This window comes from Pogoniulus pusillus, chromosome 16, assembly GCF_015220805.1.
Source record: "Pogoniulus pusillus isolate bPogPus1 chromosome 16, bPogPus1.pri, whole genome shotgun sequence".
Classification (NCBI taxonomy): domain Eukaryota; kingdom Metazoa; phylum Chordata; class Aves; order Piciformes; family Lybiidae; genus Pogoniulus; species Pogoniulus pusillus.
The window spans coordinates 21,751,526-21,770,640 of record NC_087279.1 but is presented as its reverse complement, the minus strand read 5'-3'; the positions used below and the strand labels follow the sequence as shown (position 1 = coordinate 21,770,640).

General features: G+C 48.4%; 1 protein-coding gene across 2 annotated transcripts in view; it reads right to left on the bottom strand.

Annotated features, from left to right (window-relative positions):
* PTPRG (protein tyrosine phosphatase receptor type G) overlaps positions 1–3,640 on the bottom strand; it is a 623,046-nt gene extending 619,406 nt beyond the window's left edge. Inside the window, exon 1 of one of the 2 annotated variants that reach the window (XM_064156968.1) lies at positions 3,231–3,640. In XM_064156968.1, the coding sequence (XP_064013038.1) occupies positions 3,231–3,315 (85 nt within the window). In that variant the 5' untranslated portion in view covers positions 3,316–3,640. Of the gene's footprint in view, positions 1–1,594; positions 1,701–3,230 lie in introns of those variants that run through there. The other variant, XM_064156969.1, reaches the window with a different exon arrangement.
* Positions 3,641–19,115: the final 15,475 nt, after the last annotated feature.

Sequence of the window (19,115 nt, the reverse complement as noted above, 5' to 3'; positions counted from 1 at the left end):
TAAATAAAGTCTTGGAGGGCCCTCTCCTGTACATTCCATATTCCTCCACGTGCACCATGTACCTTCTTCAGAAAATCTCTAACAAACGAAGCCAGTCTTCTCTGCTCCTCTCAAAAAAAAAAAGAAGTCTGAAGTAGCATTTCGTTAGTTCATAGGGAAAAGCTCTCATCTATTTGTTTTCCTCCAAGCAGAAGACAGATAAATGCAAAATTAACTCTCAACTCAGAACTATAAAGACTCAAAATCCAAAACGCATTTACAGGCAGTTACCAGGTCAGCAACAATTTGATCCATTACCAAGGAGTTAGTCTAGACTCAAGAAAATTGCTCCCATTTATACATCCAGCCTAAGAGAACGCTAACAACTGTCACTGCTTCCACCGGCTTGTCACAGCAACAGTGAGGAATGGCATAAATATTTGTATTTTTTCTATGGCAAAACCACACACTCCCTGGGCAAAGTGTTGGAAATGAGGTAGGAAGGATACCACAGTAAAGGTAATATTTGTGTCTCGACGATTTTTGGTCCTGTGAATTTAAATTACCGAGCAGGCAGACCCCATGGAAACAACCTCTCTTACCTTGTCTTAATTTGATTTATTAAGCAATGCAATTACCAGTGACAAGCCCACAGAGAAATGCACTAAACTTAACGCTTGAGAAAGATCCGGGTAACGTTTTGCTCTTTCTGTGCAAGGACGACTACTTCCTTTTATTGCAAGCAAAGTAATGGCAACAGAAATACCTACTTAAACAATGAAAACCCACCACAATCCTCCTAACAAAGGAACCCTGCACGGTTCATTTATTGTTCCTGAACAAAGAAGAAGAAAAAAAAAAGTAGCCTTTTTGTTTCTTCAAAAAGCGATTTGCAGAGGAGAAAATAAACAGTAGCCTCTCTTTAAAAGAGAGGCTACATATGAAGCCGAGAGAAGCAGCACAACTGTAAATTAACGCAAGTAGCAAATACTTCGACTCTCTAATCCTCAAAAAAAAACCCCAAACACGCTAGGAAGAGGTAATGAAGCATCTTGTGGTAGATACTAAACGGTTAATATCTGGCCGGGATTCCCCGCCAGCACAAATTCCGATGATTTGCCATTGGATGTTGTCAGCACCAATGTCCTGTTACAGTCCACTGAGATCCTCCCTGCAGCTTTCCTGCCTCGGGCATCTCTGATGCACCGGATCAGAGTCTGGAGCGTCCCCGCTCATCACGGTGTTGCGCTTACCACCCCTTTGCTCGCACGCACACAGCTATTACCGCTTTCCTGCAGACAGCAGAAAAGAGCAAGCAAGTCACTGAGATTAAACATGGTAGCTCTGCACAAAACTGAATGCGTGAAAGCCCTCTGGAAAATAGTTCGCTCCCCAAGCAAACCTTTAGCTACCAACAGCCCTGAAACGTTCCCAAGTATTCCACGGCTGGTTTATGGCTTCGAGCATTAGAGGCTTCACCTACACACAGCAAACGTCCACAGACCTCCTACTCTCCGCTTGCATTTGTCTTTATACTCAAACCATAATGCGAATACTATCGGTTTCAAACACACTGATCGAAATCAGCAAGTCATACCACACTGTCATATTACACCTGCACCGCAGCTTGTTTCTCCTGAAGCATTCCTGGAGCCTGCCTTCCAGATGTAATTACTGCACAACATATACCAGAACCAGAGAGAAAGGCTTCACTCTGAGGGCTGAAATTGAGAAGAAATCAATATAAAGATGATAAATGTTTCTTCAACAGCTGCAGAGGTATTACCCTCCCTCTAACTTTTTTTTTGTGTGTGCTTCATGTAATTTTACCACACGAGAAGCTGCTACAAGGACTGGGATAGGCTAGGTCTGTCCACATAGCTACCTTTTGGGTTAGGAAAAGAGGGTATTGGAGGAAAAGAGAAGGAAAATGAAGCGGAAGGGGAAGTTCCCGTGAAGAACTTCCAGAAATAAAGCCTCCAACACGCAATTATTTGTGTCCGCATGCACACACCTGGAGGCAGCCAACAACGCGGCTGCATCCCGAGCTCACGGAAGGGACAGGAGTCGCCGCGGGGCCTCAGGTCCTCGCAGGGGGATGTGGGGCTCGCCCTGCCCACGGCCCCTCTCACCACAGCCAACCCACGGCTGCCAAGAGCGGGGAAGCGCCGTCAGCAGCAACTCACAGGGCGCTGGAGCGCTCCGCGGGGCCGGGCGCAGGCGGCGGGGGGCGCGCACGGTGAGAGGCGCTGGCGGTGCCCGGGGGGCGGCTCGCGGGGACTGCGCGCGGGCCGCGCTCGCGCTGCGCGCCAGCGGAGCAGTGGGCGCGCGGCCCCGCGGGGGCGCCGGCGGCCCGGGAGCGCCCCTAGCGGCTGGCCCACGGCACTGCGGAGGCGGCGGGAGCCGAGCCCCGCGCGGGCACCTCCAGCTCCCTCGGGCCGGGGGCGCCCCCGGGGCGGGGGGCCGGGAAGACGAGGATGTGGGGTTCCACCGCAGGGCACGGAGCGGGCCGAGCGCCCATCCAGCCCCGTTTTAGGTAGCCCATGTGTTTCCGGGCGAAGGGGAAAGGGGGCGGCGAGCGGCGATGCACAGATACAAGCCACGGGGTGCACAGGCGGGTGGGAAGCAAGGCGGCCGCCGGGTGCCCCGCGCCCTCAGAACCCCTCTCCGAGGGGCATGGGGGTGGCTGCAGGGAGCCAGACGCGGGTGCAGAGCGGGAGCTCAGCCCTTGCGCCCCTCCCGCTCTACCAAGGTCAGTGCGCCGGCACGGCGATACACCCACCGCGGACACGAGTGGGATGGTTAGGGCAAAGACCCGCGCACAACTAAGTTTTTGGCGGGGGACGGAGGGGTGCAAGCAAGAAATCGGAGCAGAGTCACACTCCCCGCGAGGCAGCGAGCGGCATTCCCTCAGCACAAAGGCATCCCCGCGCAGCAAGGGCAGCACACAAGAACCCCCCTCCGCCCGCCTCATGCCGTCGGGGGCTGCAATGCACCGGAGAGAGCGAACCCCGAGCCGCGAGCGCGGAGCCCGTACACCAACAGCCCCGCTCGCGGGCAGCGCTGCCTGCAGCCGGGAGAGTGCTACGGAGCTAGGGGAAACCCAGCGTTGGGGCCACCCGCGCAAAGGGGCCGCCACGGTTCCCGGCGCATTATTCGCCCTCACATGGTGCCCCGGCGGCACCCCACGGTGGTCGCAGACACGTGTGGCGGAGGCAGCAGGAAGCCCCCCGCCTGCCGCGCTCACTCACCGGGAAAGCACACCACATCATGGAGCACGGAGCTGGTGATTTTCAAGAAAAAGATCCACCAACACGGTTGCAGTAGCCTCCGCATGTCCAAAGCCGCACATCGAAAGGGCAAGAGGGGCTAAAAGAACTAACGCGCAGGAGAAGGGGGAGGGAAGAAGGAAAAAAAAAAGGGGGGAAAAGGAAAATTCAAAAAAAAAAAAACAACAACAAAAAAAGGGAAAAACCCCAAACTTGTTGAAAATAAGTTTCTCCCCGCGCCCTTCTTCCTGCGGGGGAAAGCGGGTAGGCTCCGGCTCGCCTCCTCAACGGGGGAAGAATGCCGCGGAGCCGGGGTGCAAGGGGAAGACGAGGCGGGCGCGCCGGCGGGGCGCGGGGACACCCCGCGCAGCGGGGCGCGGGACAGCGCGGCTCAGGCGGGCAGCGGCGGCGAGGCGGGCGGCATGCCGCGGACGGGGCGCTCAGAGCCGCCTCCGCGCACGGGCGGGCGGGCGGCGGTCAGCCGGGGCCCCGGCGCGCTCCATCCTGCCGTACAGGAAGTGGCGGGCGAGCCCGGATCCTGGCGGAGACTTTAAAGCGGGGCGAGGGAGAGGGAGCGCGGCGCGGCGGCGAGGCTAAGCGAGGCGGCGGCGCGCCGGACGCCCCAGCGGCGCGCCCCCGCCGCCCTTAAAGCGGCCGCGGCAGAGGGGGCGGGGGCGCGCGCGCGTGCGCCGCAGCCCCCCCCCCCCTTCCCACTCCACCCCCCACACACAGACACACACACGCTTCGTGTGCGCGCAGCCTCGCCGCTGCCCGCCGCCGCACCGCGTCCCGAGCGCTCTCCGCGCACTGTGTGTGGGTGGAGGATGGCGAGGGTCCGAGGGGCATCGTGTCCCTCAGCCGAAGCGATCTGCCGCTGGCAGGGTCGGGGTTTGCTCTCCCCTGCGCGCCCTGCCTGCTTGAAGTTACGCGTGGCATTGATGCTGCCCGCGGTGCCTGCTGCAGGAGGCCGGGGCTTGGTGTGAGCGCCCTTGACCTCCCGCCGCAATGTGGTTTGCAGAGGTGTCCCTGTGTCCCCCCGAAACCATCCAGCGTCCGCTGTTCCCTCCAGTACCAAGCATCACTCTGCGTATTGCCAGCGGTCCTCCACGAAATCTTACAGCTCAGCGCTGCGCTGGGTACTGCTGAGAATCCTCACCAAAATCATAGGGCTTGTTTTCTCCCCCAGGACTGCACATCACTCTGGGTATTGTTCTATGTCCCTCACAGAATCTTTCAGCCTTTTTTCCCTCGGTGTTGTACTGAGTATTGCCAGATGCTCCTCTCCCTTCCCTCCCCCCCCGCAGCAAATCCCTTAGCCTTCCTCCTTCCTAGTACTACACACCACCCTGGGTGGTGCTGCCAGAGGTGCCCCACAACATGGCTGGGTTTCCCCCCCCCGTACTTTGCACTTTGGTATGTATTTCCAGAGAGCCCCCTCCAAATGAAGTGGTCGTCTGCTATTTTTACACAGTCCGGTGGAGACTGTCCCAAGTCTAATCCAAATCTAGATCCACAGCCCCCCACCCCAGCAGTGCTTCCTGAGTAATTGATACCTTTGCATAGGAAACAGAAGCAGAAAATGGTGTGAATTCAGGATGAAAGGATGGTTGCTTGTACTTGGCATTTCCTGGTGGTGCTGTGGTCTGCTGAAGCTTAAATTTCATTCAGAAGTAGTTTTTGTCTGTTTCTTTGGTAATTATTTCCATTATGGGGATTCTGTTTCAGCAAGGAAAGGGATTGGCAGGGGTTTATCAGCGCATGCTGTGCTCAGCTCTGGCTCTGTCATTTGCTGTGACCATCTCCTTTTTGCTTACCTGCAAACCTTTCACATTCGTGGTGCTTCTGGAGGAGATTGGCAGCAGGAGGAGCAGAGCAGGAAAATTCAGAAGACAATCCACCGAACGCCCCAAGTTCAGTGGAATGGCAGTGATTTTCTCTCCGTTTGGAGATCACCTGACCTGAGCCCTTGGGGGCTGGGTACTTACCACGGCCTCACTCTGACTTTTTCTGGAGGAGGTAGCGGCTTTGTGTCCAGCCAGGTTTGCCCTACACAGCACAAGGTGCCAAATCAGTGGATTAGGCTGCAGCCAAAGACTCCCTAATTAGGAGGCGCTGCATTTTCATGGGGTTTTCCTTGACTTTCTCTTCACATCCTAGATTGTGCTTGACAAAAATTACAGTTGGAAGCTAATAGCGTGGTCCTGACTGGGCAGAACCCTTTATCCCAACAGGGATTTTACTAGTGTGAGGACTTAAGGACCTGATTAGATGTTCTTTGCCTTTCAGGGTACCACCCTTCCAGTTGTACAAAGACTGGTGAAGGAACTTGCATAAGGAGTTATCTAAAACAAACCAAAAATTGCACAGGCCCTGAAGAAAGTTCCTGTCCAACTTATTGTTCATTTAGTCATTTCCCAAAACAGATGGGGTTTGGAGATTGGTTTCCACTCTCATAAAAACTAAGATAAAATTCCAAGATATTTCCCTGAATTTTTTGCTCCTGTGAAAACCAAAACACAAATCCCACACCCTCTGCCCTGACCTTTTGGATTCTGCAGTGACACCTGCTCAGGTATTTCTTGGGCTGCTCCACAAAGAAATGCTAAATATTCCCTTTTCAGCAACTGAATCCTAACTTCACTGATCCGGTGCAGCAGATGGGTAGACAGGTTTACCTCCAGTAATGAGACTTATCTCTTCAGAGTATTGTAAGGGGCAATCTTGAAGTGAGATTCAACAGGTCTCGTTATCTGAGAGGAGCTGTTGTTGTTGTTGTTGGATGATGATGATGATGATTGTTGTTGTTGTTGTTATTATTAAAGCCTATTGCAACCTCACAGAAAAAGAATGGAAGTAATGGGTCCTTTTGAAGGAGCTGGTTCACTGATGGAGGATCCTTTGCAAAAGCTGTTAATTCTACCACCTGATATTGAAAATATATTTTTTTACATTAATTTAGAGTTTCCTGTCCTGGAAAATGAAAAATCCATCTTGGAATTGGAGGAATTCTACATTTTCCCCTCTGTGAGAGTCTAAATCCTCTCTCTGGTTCATCAACAAAGATAAAGATTGCATCGTCTCTGAGGGTAATATGATCACAGCTTTTTTCCTTCCCTGCTCCTTCTTCTCTTCTCCATCGTTCTGTTTATCTTTCTCTCTCCCCCTTCTTCCCTCTCTCCCTCTGTTTTGCCCAACCTTATCCTGTAATAAATAGTTTCATGGTGATATATGGTCTCGTTTGCACCTTAATTTCGCAACACGGAATCCATAAGAACTGGTCTTGCTCCTCTGGACAGAGAGACTGTTCATCTCTGCTCCTCCGGATCTGGACACCCTCCTCAGAGCAAACATGCAAATAAGATGTAAAATACTTAAGTAGAATGCTGTCTCCCAAGGAGCAGAGATGACTCCAGACCTCTGTAATCTGCTAAGGAAGATTTTGGAATGGCAGTGATCCCCTCAAACCTCAGAAGTGCTCACAAGTAGTGCCGCCAGGTCTGAACTTCTCCAAAGCAGTCTGTAAAACTCTGGTGCTGGCAGGGCCAGCTGGGTTCAGCGTGCTGTGGTACAACGTGTCCAATGACCCACTTTTCCTGGAGTGGCAAATCAATCAGTGCATCATCACACATCAGTTTAGGAGCTGCAGCGGCGGAAGTAGCTTTGTTTCGCATTAGCAATTTGGGTGGGCAGAGAAAGGGAAAGATGTACGATGGGGATCCAGAGAACAGAATTAAACACGGTTAAATGAGAATCCATTTCCTGCAGTATCTCTTTGCCTGAGGCACGCTGTCTATCAACAATACACAAGTACAAATTGGCCTGGAGATGTATCTTTAACTATCCAAACAGAGAAAACTGCATTAGCAGCATGCTGCTCTGCCCGGCTGGTGCCATGTGACTGGGGAGCATGGACATCAGACAGGACAGCTGGTTCTTTCCCAGTGACTGAAGTACTCTGCTGTGATTAAAATGACTGCTACTGTATGAAGAGATTGCAAGGGGAGAGGCCTTGAGCACAAGCCCTATGAGGAGAGGCTGAGGGAGCTGGGATTGGTTAGCCTGGAGAAGAGGAGGCTCAGGGGAGACCTTATGGCTGTCTACAACTACCTGAGGGGAGGTTGTGGCCAGGAGGAGGTTGCTCTCTTCTCTCAGGTGGCCAGCACCAGAACGAGAGGACACAGCCTCAAGCTGTGCCAGGGGAAATTTAGGCTGGAGGTGAGGAGAAAGTTCTTCCCTGAGAGAGTCATTGGACACTGGAATGGGCTGCCCGGGGAGGTGGTGGAGTCGCCATCCCTGGAGCTGTTCAAGGCAGGATTGGACGTGGCACTTGGTGCCATGGTCTAGCCTTGAGCTCTGTGGTAAAGGGTTGGACTTGATGATCTGTGAGGTCTTTTCCAACCCTGATAATACTGTGATACTGTGATACTGTGATAAAAGAGCGCAGTCAGACCACATTGATGGGTGTGCTGCAAACCTTGCAACGCTTACCGGTAACATAGGGGGCGCTGCCAAGGTGGAAGGAATAGGATCAGCATCTCTGGTTTGCATGCGCGGTGAAGAAAAGCTAACTTTTCCCTCCCTCTTGTTTGAACAGGTAATATTTTCATGCTGCCTTCATCAGCATATGGGCATCACTCCTGGGAAAGAAATGAAAGTCTGTTAATTTATTTGATCAGATGTGAGAAATAATAGAAAACTGAAATGAAGACTCGCGTTTGTCATATGTTTGAATTAGTGGAAAGCTGAAGAAAGCAGAAAAAAATACTGTCAGGAGTTCAAAGATGAGAGGGTTTATTGAATTAAAAATAAATATTAATAGCATTAATCATTTCCAAACCAGGCTTCTTAACATCTATAATGACTATATAAAAGATTGGGGAAATAAAAATCAAAGACCAAAAAAAAAATATCAGATATAGGAAGTTACCAATTTTTCTGTGTTTAGAGAGAAAAGGATTAACATCCAACCAGCCTCACTGGAATGGTTAACCTGTGAGGAAAATACCAGGTGAGGATCTATCCCTCAAAGGATAAATCAATGTGAGGTAGCAAGAAGCAGCTACTGTTCTGACTGTAAGTAATGTGAGATATAAACTTCCAGGTTAATTCAGCAGCCCTAGATCCTGCCTAGCTTTGCACAGAAAGGAATAAAAGGATGCTGAACTTGGAATTTCATAAATCATATTATCAAAGTTACTTATAGCCTCAGGACAGATGCATTCTTGTAAGAGTATGCTGTGAGGCTTGGAAAGTCCTAGCAAGGCACCTGAGAATCTGCTGAAAAGCAGAGGCAGAGGGCAAGAAGAGTGAAAAAAAGAGAGGGTTTTAGTTCAATACAATCACAGCAACGAGCTCTGCTGTTTGATCTATGAAGATGCAAAACCAGAATAACCCAGAGAGGCAGGTGAAGCAAAATCCATGAAAAGTGTTGATGCAGATTCTAGGGAAAGGCACTGCAGGTCAGAGATACTGCATGTGTTATTAGGCCACACATCTGTAGCGACACTCTGAGATAGGTTGGACTGGATGACCTTGGAGGTCTCTTCCAACCTGGTTGATTCTATGATTCTATGACGTCCTGGCTGGGCAGTGTCCTATAGGATTTTGCACTGAGTTCTTCTGGAACTTGTGGTCTATGGAAGTGGCCTCCACCTTAAGGAACCCTTAGGCTAAATCATTCAGAAGAAAGGCTTGGTCACTGCTGAAGTGCCTGCTTGAAAGTTTCATCTTAATCTTCAAGTCAAATAGCTCTCTTGTCTCCTGAAATGGCCTCCAAATGACTGTGTCCTGTCAAACTGGGTGTTAGTAACCAGCAAGGTGGAGGGTCAGCCTGATCAGTGAGTTTCTCTCTTTCAAAAGGAACTGTAGTTCAGAGTCCTGTGGTATGACCTTGCTAGGGCTGTAACTGTGTGTTTAATTCACAAATCCTCTCCCGTTAAAAGAAAAGAAGGGAAAAAATCTATTATCAGTGTAGCAGTGAGCAGGCCAAGCATGCTAATGACTGGAGCTGAGGAACGAGCATACAAGACCCAGCTCAGTATCCTGCTTTTCTGTTACCGTGTAAGTAGCTCAGTAGGAACATGCAGAATTTAAGGTGGAAACTAATGAGACAGCAGAATGATGAAGTTTCATTGTTAGTTGTGATGGTTTGGGTGTTCCCTGCCCCCCCACACTTTGGAAATCATCCAGACTAGACTCAGCCAGCTCTGGAAATACGAATGAAGCTTATATTTACAGCTGGCACAATTTACAAGCAGATATTTACAGTATAGACAGTTATAGACAGAAATGTACAAGGTAAAAAGGTAATACAGAAACACAACAGCCCTCCCAGAAACCTGAGTCCCCAAGAGGGGCTTCCAACCACCCCTTCACCTTCCCCCTACCCCTCTCAACCTTGCCCCAGTCCCAAAGAAGAATAGAGGTTCGGCCAGGGGGTTAGGAAGCAAAGTGGATTAGCCCAAAACAGAGGGTGAGGTTACAGACATGCAGCTCAGCAGTAGCCCAAGTGAGAGTGATGCTGAAAGTCTTATCTATGTTTTGACTTATGTTTTTATACATCTCAGTAAGCCTATGAGGGAAGTAGACAACACCATTGTTTTCCTTTTGCAGCCTATAATCTAGTTCTTCTCACCAAAACATTCTAGCTAGCTTCAAACTAGCACAATGTACCCCTGTCTACTTCACTCAGAGTATTGCTCAGAGTATTAGCACATTAGTGAAAAGAAATGTTTATCAGTTTCAATAATATTTGAGTTCATTTAAGTCTTGGGAACATCAGTTGCAGAAAAGCAAAAATTCTTTTGACTGGGAAAGCTCTATCCAGCCTTGATGTTTTTAACACTATCATGCAGCTTGCCAGTGAGATAACTGCAATTGTTAGTTTTTTCTACACATTAAAGTTGACTCAAGAACATGCAGGCAGCATGAACTCAGGATGAGTATATGCTCCTGTAAAGAACAGCATGCATGCAAGTGTGCTGGACTTAGACATAGAAACAGTTAATAGGAGCAATCTTCTTGTCTCTAATCACCTCAACTTCCAGATCCCTTGTGTTGCAGAGAACTCCAGAAAGCCAATATGAAATCTACTCTTTCAAAGGCTTCATGCATTACAGCCAAAATACCAGATACTCTCTTTTCCCCATAAGTAAAACAGTGACAAGGAATAAATTAATTGAACTGCCATTCCTTTACCCTTCTTCCAGTTCAGCCCTGCTTTCTGACAAAGGAGTTAGTGCAACATGCCTCTGCCTTCCTGCATGGATGTCAAAAAGATGTGTCAGAACTTTCTTCTGAAGGGGAAAGTCACAGGAGTGCAATAGTCCCAAGGGGGAGAGGCAATAATGGCTCTCTGACAAGATGTGACCTTCTAATATAAACCCATTGCAAATGGTGTCCAAAGCCAGGCCTCCGAAATTGCTCCACAATGAAACCAAATCAAGTAGACTGCAAAAAACCACTTTCCAAGGCAATCCCAGGAGAGCACTTTAAAAGGGGGGAAAAAAAATAAATCTGTTCTATAAATGGTAGACCCAGCCTCCAAATCTGTTTAAGGACAGAAGAGGAATTTAAAGGGGACCATTTGCCAAATCCATATGCCTTCATGGATTCGCTTTTTTTGAGTGCAGGTATAAGGTGATCTGCAAACTTGTATGTTCTGGCTACCCTCTTTAGTTGGTAATCATTTACATCAGCTCGTTCAGATGTATTTACATCCAGAAATGAATGCAGCCTCTGAGGTGTGTTTGGAGGGGGAAGGCCTTGACAGAACAATAGTTCTGTGTTACAGGGGAAAGTAGCTCTTCATTTTATTTTGGGCCCCATGTGCTGCAACAGAGACATGCAGGCTGCAGACTGCAGCGCCCTTCTGTCTTTGACATTCCTCTCTGGTTTCACAGATCTGTGGGCTTTAGGGTTTTTTCCTTATTATCAGTGACTCAAACATAGGCTTGTGTGAAGCGCTCTGGATTTCAGCGTGGACAGGCAGTACATTAGCTGATATGATTCCATTAAAAAGGGATTCCATAGCCAGTACCCCAATTAAATGAAGAAGTGTCAATATTAATAAACCTTCCACAGAAAGGGATAAAATCAGATACCCACAGTGACCCCACAGACATGAGTGCTAGTCAGATCAATACATACCCATAAGCACTGATGGAAACAGCTAGACAACAACCTATCCAGGCCGTTGAGGTTTGTCAGTACAGCACACCCACAAAGTATCCTTCATTTTCTCTACTTCACATACCATTACTCTCCAAACAAAGAACAGTGTCATAAGCATCCACTGCTTGCCTTCAAACAGTTTATTGCTGGAGTTCATCCTGTCTCCTCTTGACGCTTGATCTAAAAAAGGGCTTCTTAGAAGTGTAAAGTTGCTGTTGAAAAAGTTCAATAAGCAGCAGTCCAAACCCCTGCCAGCTCACATCCCTAATGCAATTGAAATGATTTTCATTCATCTTTTCAATTGTCATCAAATATAGATCCACTGCAGCTGGGCACAAGTCCTCTGATGTAAATGACTGGGCGTTCACTGTCTTGGAACAACACCTACTTGGATCCAAGTCAAAGTTTTGCCAGTGCAAGGAGGAATGTGACTAAATGCCACCAAAAAAAAAAGCCCAGCAGTTGTTACTTTCTACTGTGTTTTGCTACTTTGGAAGTGTTGCAACACTGTGCCCTTATCTTTTCTACCCAGATTTCATGTTCATGATGCATATCTTTGTGCCATCAAGGTCTGGTGGTTACAATGCACTGTGCTCACAGCTATGGCATTGGAGGGTTTAAACCATTGCAGAATTTCAGCATCTGTTTTATGTCGATTTCAGGAGGAGAGCAGGAGAAAAGGATGCCAAGTTCCAGAGAATGATTAACACTTTGGGCCAAATGATGCCTTTGTCTACGCTGTTGTCAATCTAACGTCTCTTCATCCAGCTGATAGGTAGATTTGAGCCACTACACTATGGGGCAAGGTTAAGCCCTTTAATCTGGAAGAACAGAATTTCTTCCTCTGGCCCACACTCAAATATAGATAGATATATTTAAGATACACAATACACAGTAGAGTAAACTTTAATTAACTATTTTTTTTTATCACAGTATCACCAAGGTTGGAAGAGACCTCACAGATCATCAAGTCCAACCCTTCATCAAGTCCAACCCTTTACCACAGAGCTCAAGGCCAGACCATGGCACCAAGTGCCACGTCCAGTCCTGCCTTGAACAGCTCCAGGGACGGCGACTCCACCACCTCCCCGGGCAGCCCATTCCAGTGTCCAATGACTCTCTCAGTGAAGAACTTTCTCCTCACCTCCAGCCTAAATTTCCCCTGGCACAGCCTGAGGCTGTGTCCTCTTGTTCTGGTGCTGGCCACCTGAGAGAAGAGAGCAACCTCCTCCTGGCCACAACCACCCCTCAGGTAGTTGTAGACAGCAATAAGGTCTCCCCTGAGCCTCCTCTTCTCCAGGCTAACCAATCCCAGCTCCCTCAGCCTCTCCTCGTAGGGCTGTGCTCAAGGCCTCTCCCCAGCCTCGTCGCCCTTCTCTGGACACGCTCAAGCATCTCAATGTCCCTCCTAAACTGGGGGGCCCAGAACTGAACACAGCACTCAAGGTGTGGTCTAACCAGTGCAGAGTACAGGGGCAGAATGACCTCCCTGCTCCTGGAGCTGTTCAAGGCAGGATTGGACGTGGCACTTGGTGCCATGGTCTGGCCTTGAGCTCTGTGGTAAAGGCTTGGACTTGATGATCTGTGAGGTCTCTTCCAACCCTGATGATACTGTGATACTGTGATACTGTGATATACGAGGCCTCATAATTCTACCCAAAGCATCCCCGTTAGTAAAATATTACACTTCTATTCTACAGCAGAACCACAACAGAACAACATTACTCTCTAGCAGCCAACATTAATTGCGAGCTGATGGCCACTTTTGAACACGGGAGTCTTCGCTGGGCCACATTTCATGACGTTAACTGCCGACCGTCAGCCTGCCCAGCTCCGCAGCCCGGCTGCTTGAGCCGCCGTCGGTGGCACCGGCCGAAGCAGTCGCACCACACGGGGGAGTCTCTCTGCGTGCACAGCGAAAGTTCACGTTTCATAAATCACTCGCTCTGAAACCTGGTTGCTCTACGCTGCAGCTTTGTCGGTTTGTCTGAGAGGTAACCTAAGATCTGCGACACTTGGCAGGGCGAAAAACAAAGCCTAAAGCATGATGCTTCTATAAATGATTTGCTTTAAAGGAAGGGGGAGAGGGTTTTGTTGGTGGAGAGATCTGTGTCAAGCACCATCCTCTTTGTTAAGTTTTGTTTAAGCCTCCAACTCGCCTGGCATTTCCATATAGAACACCAAGGAAAGTTCAAGAAATCTCAGCCATCAGGTTACATGAAGTACATGAGGTACTACAGATGTTATTTGATCATCCAGGAAAGCAGAAGGTGTGGCAGGTCGATTGCCTGCTACGGCAGCACGGCAAAGATGGAACAAGAGTGGCAAAGCAGGATTCAGCCTTTCCAATATCACGTTTTTCCTTGCAATGTACAGCTCAGCCTTCTACCATACAGCTACAGGAGAACTGCTATAGTGGCTACAGCTATATACAGCTGTGCTACAGCTACAGGTATGGTCTGCAGCGTGGGCAGTCTCTGGGCACACCTCTCCTGGGATTTAGGAAGCCTGGTATCTCAACAAAGCACACCTTTCATGAAGTACAGGCCATGAGCAGTAGAGGGACAGCCTGGAAATCATATAGCATGTCTTGAGAAGTGAACCATCCACTTTCCCCAAGTCCATCTCAATGCAGAAGATACAGCAGTGATGAGGCTCCTGAACAACGTACCAAGGGAAGTGCTGACAAAGGTCTCTCAGGGTGGCACAGGATTTCCAACACTGCACCAGACATCCTAACTTGGATTTGTGCACGTCATTCCTGTGACCTTACCCCGCCACAGAGGAAACTTTGCCAGCCAGCTCATTGTGGCCTGCTACTAATAGAGAGGGTTGCTATCACAGTATGCCATTATCCAGCAAAACAAGACGTCCTGACAAACGCTGCTTAGTGAGTATTGGCTACCAGGCTGAGAAAGCCAGGGTCAGTGCTGAACAATACCCAAAGAGGTGTCACTAGCTTCTTCTGCCTCCTCCATTGAATGAGCTGCTAATAGACAAGCTGTTATAGAGAAAAAGAACTAAATAGTTTACAAGCTTACATTTGAAGGCCTGCGAATTGCATTAGCTGAGCCAGCTGAGTGAGAGCCAAGGCAATCTCCCCACGACTGTAGAAAAAGTGGCATTGAGGCATGTGGAGGCAAAGGAAGAATGACAGTGACCAGGCTTACAATATGCAAAGCCAGAATAATGACTGCTTTCTGTGGCACAGAATTTCCAGCTGAAGCAGAATGTAGAACACACTTCTCCTTTAAAATGCACAACTCTGCATTCATATTGAAAGTTTCTCTCTCTCTTTTATGCAAATATTAATTTACAGCCTTCATAGAAACCCTTTGAAGCTGACTTGCAATTTTTACCCGTTAGATCTCCCCTCCTACCCTTCTTTCTATGCTGTGCAGGCCACTCTGAGTAGCAGCAATGCACATGGCTCTTTTTTATTACTTGCTGTTTTCTTTGGGCCTAGCAGTTATGAGTAGGAATGTGAAGCACTTACAATTCAGTGACCTGGACAGTTATTTGGGATCAGTGGAACTGGAATGTGCAGATAAAACAACTTTTTGGAACTTCCAGTTACCAAACCAAGAGACCAACAGAAGTTTTGGTTGTTTTTTCCTGTTCTTTACTGGAGAGAGAGAAAAAAAAATCTGGAAAGCAGCAGAATGAGCAAATGTAGTAATACAGAAACAGCAGAAGTGAAAAGTAAAGAATGGAACCCTTGGATCACTCATTTTAAGACATTCAGTACCAGGAAAAAAATGAATGAAAGATGAAGGAAATGACAGTTAAAACCCAGTCACCACTGAACAAAGATTGTTCAACATCTGTAGCTTTAAGAAGATCCCAGCAACTTTGAAGGGGTCAGATTTTCACACAAAGCAGTCTTCATGGGCTAAATAGTTTCAGGTTAAAGATTTCAACCTGCTTACAAGTTTTCATCTTTATATTGTCCTCGCAGTTTTATACAGGCTTTGGTTAGAGACAAGGCAGGTGATGTCTCTAATCCACTGCTGCAATGACAGCAGGCTGAAATACTGCAACCAGAGCTGAGGTAGATGGTTGAGCTCAGACCTTACAGAAAACTGGAGGAGATCAGGTGATTTCCAAGAGGATAATCAGCAAAGTATAGTGGTGCCTTCTGCTGTAATTACAGGATCACAGGATGTTAGGAGTTGGAAGGGGCCTCCATAGATCATCTGCCCCCTGCCAGAGCAAGACTATAGAATCTACTGCAGGTCACACAGGAATGCATCCAGACAGGTCTTGAAAGTCTCCAGAAAAGCAGAATCCACAGCCTCTCTGGGCAGCCTGTGCCAGTGCTCTGTGACCCCTGCAGTCAAGATGTTCTTCCTTATGTTGAGGTGGAACTTCTGTGCTGTATTTTATACCCATTGCTCCTTGTCCTTTCACAGGGTGCAACTGAGAGGAGTTTGTCCCCTTCCTCTTGACCCCCAGCCCTCAGATATTTATAAACATTGATTTAATCCCTTCTCAGTCTTCTCTTCTCCAGACCAAACAGCCCCAGGTCCCTTATCCTTTCCTCGCAGGGCAGTGTTCCATCCCCTTCATCATCTTTGTAGCCTTCCCTTGCACTCTTTTGAGTAGATCCCTGTCCCTTCTGAACTAGGGAGCCCAAAACTGAACACAATACTCCATGTGTGGTCTCACCAGGGCAGAGTAGAGGAGGAGTAGAACCTCCCTGGATCTACTGGCCAGACTCCTCTTAATGCATCCCAGGACCCCACTGGCCTTCTTGGCCACAAGGGCACATTGCTCTCCCAATCTCTGCTAATGGGCAGCTATCTTTGCCAGCTCATTTACAGTCCAGTTCAACCAAAGAGAAGGCAGACTGACAAGAAAACCTTTTTTTTTCCTTTGAAAAACAAATTTCTGGGTACATTATCATATAAATCATTCACAGACCAGACTAACCTGGGTCAGTGATCCACATAACCACTTTTCTAGTCAGAGCTGAACTTTGCCAATTATACTTTGTCTCAGGTTTTGAGTATCTTTCCCACAGAGAAACCTTTCAGACATGTTAACTCAGAATAGCAGCTCCCTGTTGCTTACACCTGAAAGGAGAGCATTTGTCAATACTCAGAAAGCCAGCATTCCTCTGCATGGAGCAAGAATTTCTGCCCAGGATTTTAAGGCCAATAGCAAAAGTCATGTTAATTTCAGAAGGTACAGAGTGACTTGCTGACTTGTTAGATGCTCTGTTTGGCTTGCAGTCCTGCAGTAACAGTGTAGGTGAACCAGCTTCTGGAATTAGAATCATAGAATCATACAAGTTGGAAGAGACCTCCAAGATCATCCAGTCCAACCTAGCACCAAGCCCTAGACAAGCAACCAGACAATGAGGCACTAAGTGCCTCATCCAGGCTTTGCTTCAACACCTCCAGGGATGGCAACTCCACCACCTCCCTGGGCAGCCCATTCCAATGCCAATCACTCTCTCTGCCAACAACTTCCTCCTAACATCCAGCCTAGACCTCTCCTGGCACAACGTGAGACTGTGTCCCCTTGTTCTATTGCTGGTTGCCTGGGAGAAGAGACCACCCCCATCTGGCTACAGCCTCCCTTCAGGGAGTTGTAGCCAGCAATGAGGTCTGCCCTGAGCCTCCCCTTCTCCAGGCCTAACAACCCCAGCTCCCTCAGCCTCTCCTCATAGAGTTTGTGCTCCAGGCCCCTCACCAGCTTTGTCACCCTTCTCTGGACACATTTCAGCACCTCAACATCTCTCTTGAATTGAGGAGCCCAGAACTGGACACAGCACTTAAGGTGTGGCCTGACCAGTGCTGAGTACAGGGGCAGAACAACCTCCCTTGTCCTGCTGGCCACACTGTTCCTGATGCAGGCCAGGATGCCATTGGCTCTCTTGGCCACCTGAGCACACTGCTATTCACTGGAGCATTGGCCTGGAGAAGGGAAGACTGGAGGGCACCTTCTGAATACATATCAGTACTTACAGGATGGTGATGCGGTTTAGAAGTAGAAACATTTTTGCAGTCATTTAACTCTACCTATCTGCGTACCTAAAACTAAGGAAGGACGAGCTGTGAAATATCTGCCCACCTGGAGGCACTGAGATAAGGAAACAACAACTCTCACAGGGACTGTGAGAGCCAGAGACATCAAGATAAGGACGTGAAGATGCTTACAGAGCCCCTGAAACTGGCTAGAACTGACTTGGCAGTTTGGTCTCAATGATAAGCTATTCAGCTCAGCACATATTGCAACCAAGCCTTCATCCCTGGGACCCCAGAGAACACCACCGGGTAGCAGCTTCCTGAGTAAAAGATAAGGACCGTGGGTGGGCAGATGTAAAACACCTCTTGGGAGTACTTTGTATATGCATAAATCTTCCCTGGATCTCTCATGAATATGTAATAAGTAACAACATATAAACCATAAGGTTGGGGTCTGGGGTGTGCATGTTCTTTGCTGGAGAGATCCCCCGTGCAGCTGCATGTTTAATACACAGACCTGCTTTACAGCTTTCTGGGTTAGAAAGCTTTTATTCTCTGTGTGTCAATGGGTGCCAGGAGAACAAGGTAATGGGCACGAACTTGAGCACAGGAGGTTCCTTCTAAACATAGAATCATAGAATGAACCAGGTTGGAAGAGACCTCCAAGATCATCCAGTCCAACCTAGCACCCAGCCCTAGACAAGCAACCAGACAATGAGGCACTAAGTGCCTCATCCAGGCTTTGCTTGAACACCTCCAGGGATGGCCACTCCACCACCTCCCTGGGCAGCCCATTCCAATGCCAATCACTCTCTCTGCAAACAACTTCCTCCTAACATCCAGCCTAGACCTCCCCCGGCACAACTTGAGACTGTGTCCCCTTGTTCTGTTGCTGGTTGCCTGGAGGAAGAGACCAACCCCCATCTGGCCACAACCTCCCTTCAGGTAGTTGTAGACAGCAATGAGGACCCCCCTGAGCCTCCTCTTCTCCAGACTAACGTGTTAAGGAGGAGTTTGAATCTGGGTTAGAAGGGAACTGTAATGAGGCTGATAGGAAAAATATTAAATAGTTTATATGAAGAAAATGTCCCCAAACTCACTTACCAAGGACACAGATTCTGCTATGCAGTTCTGTGCTAGTTGGAAGCTAGCTAGAATGTATTGGTGAGAAGAATTAGATTACAGGCTGTGAAAGGGACACAAGGGTGATGTCTACTTCACTCACAGGCTTGCTGAGATACATAAGAACAAGAACAAAACCGCAGATAACACAGTCGCTGTCAGGGCTTTGGGCTGCATCTCTCTCTAACCTAACCTGCCATCTGTGTGACTAAAGCCACCTGCTCCCTAACCCCCCTGGCTGACCCTCCAAACTTACCTTAAACATAAGGCAAGATATAGGGTAAGGTAGAGGGAGGTGGGAGAAAGGTGGAAGGGTTGTTAAGAGCCTTCCTAGGGAATCAGGTTTCTGGGAGGGCTGTTGTGTTTCTGTATTGCCTTTTACCTTGTCTATTTCTGTATACAGCTGTATAGATTGTAAACACCTGCTTGTACATTGTGCTAAGCTGTAAATATTAAGCTTCATTCCATTTCCAGAGCTGCTGAGTCTAGCCTGGGTGATTTCCAAAGTAAGGGGGGGGCAGGGAACACCCAAACCATCACAAGTTGGTAAAACTAATTTTTGCAGCATGTATCTACACAGTCAGATTACATGTAAATGGTC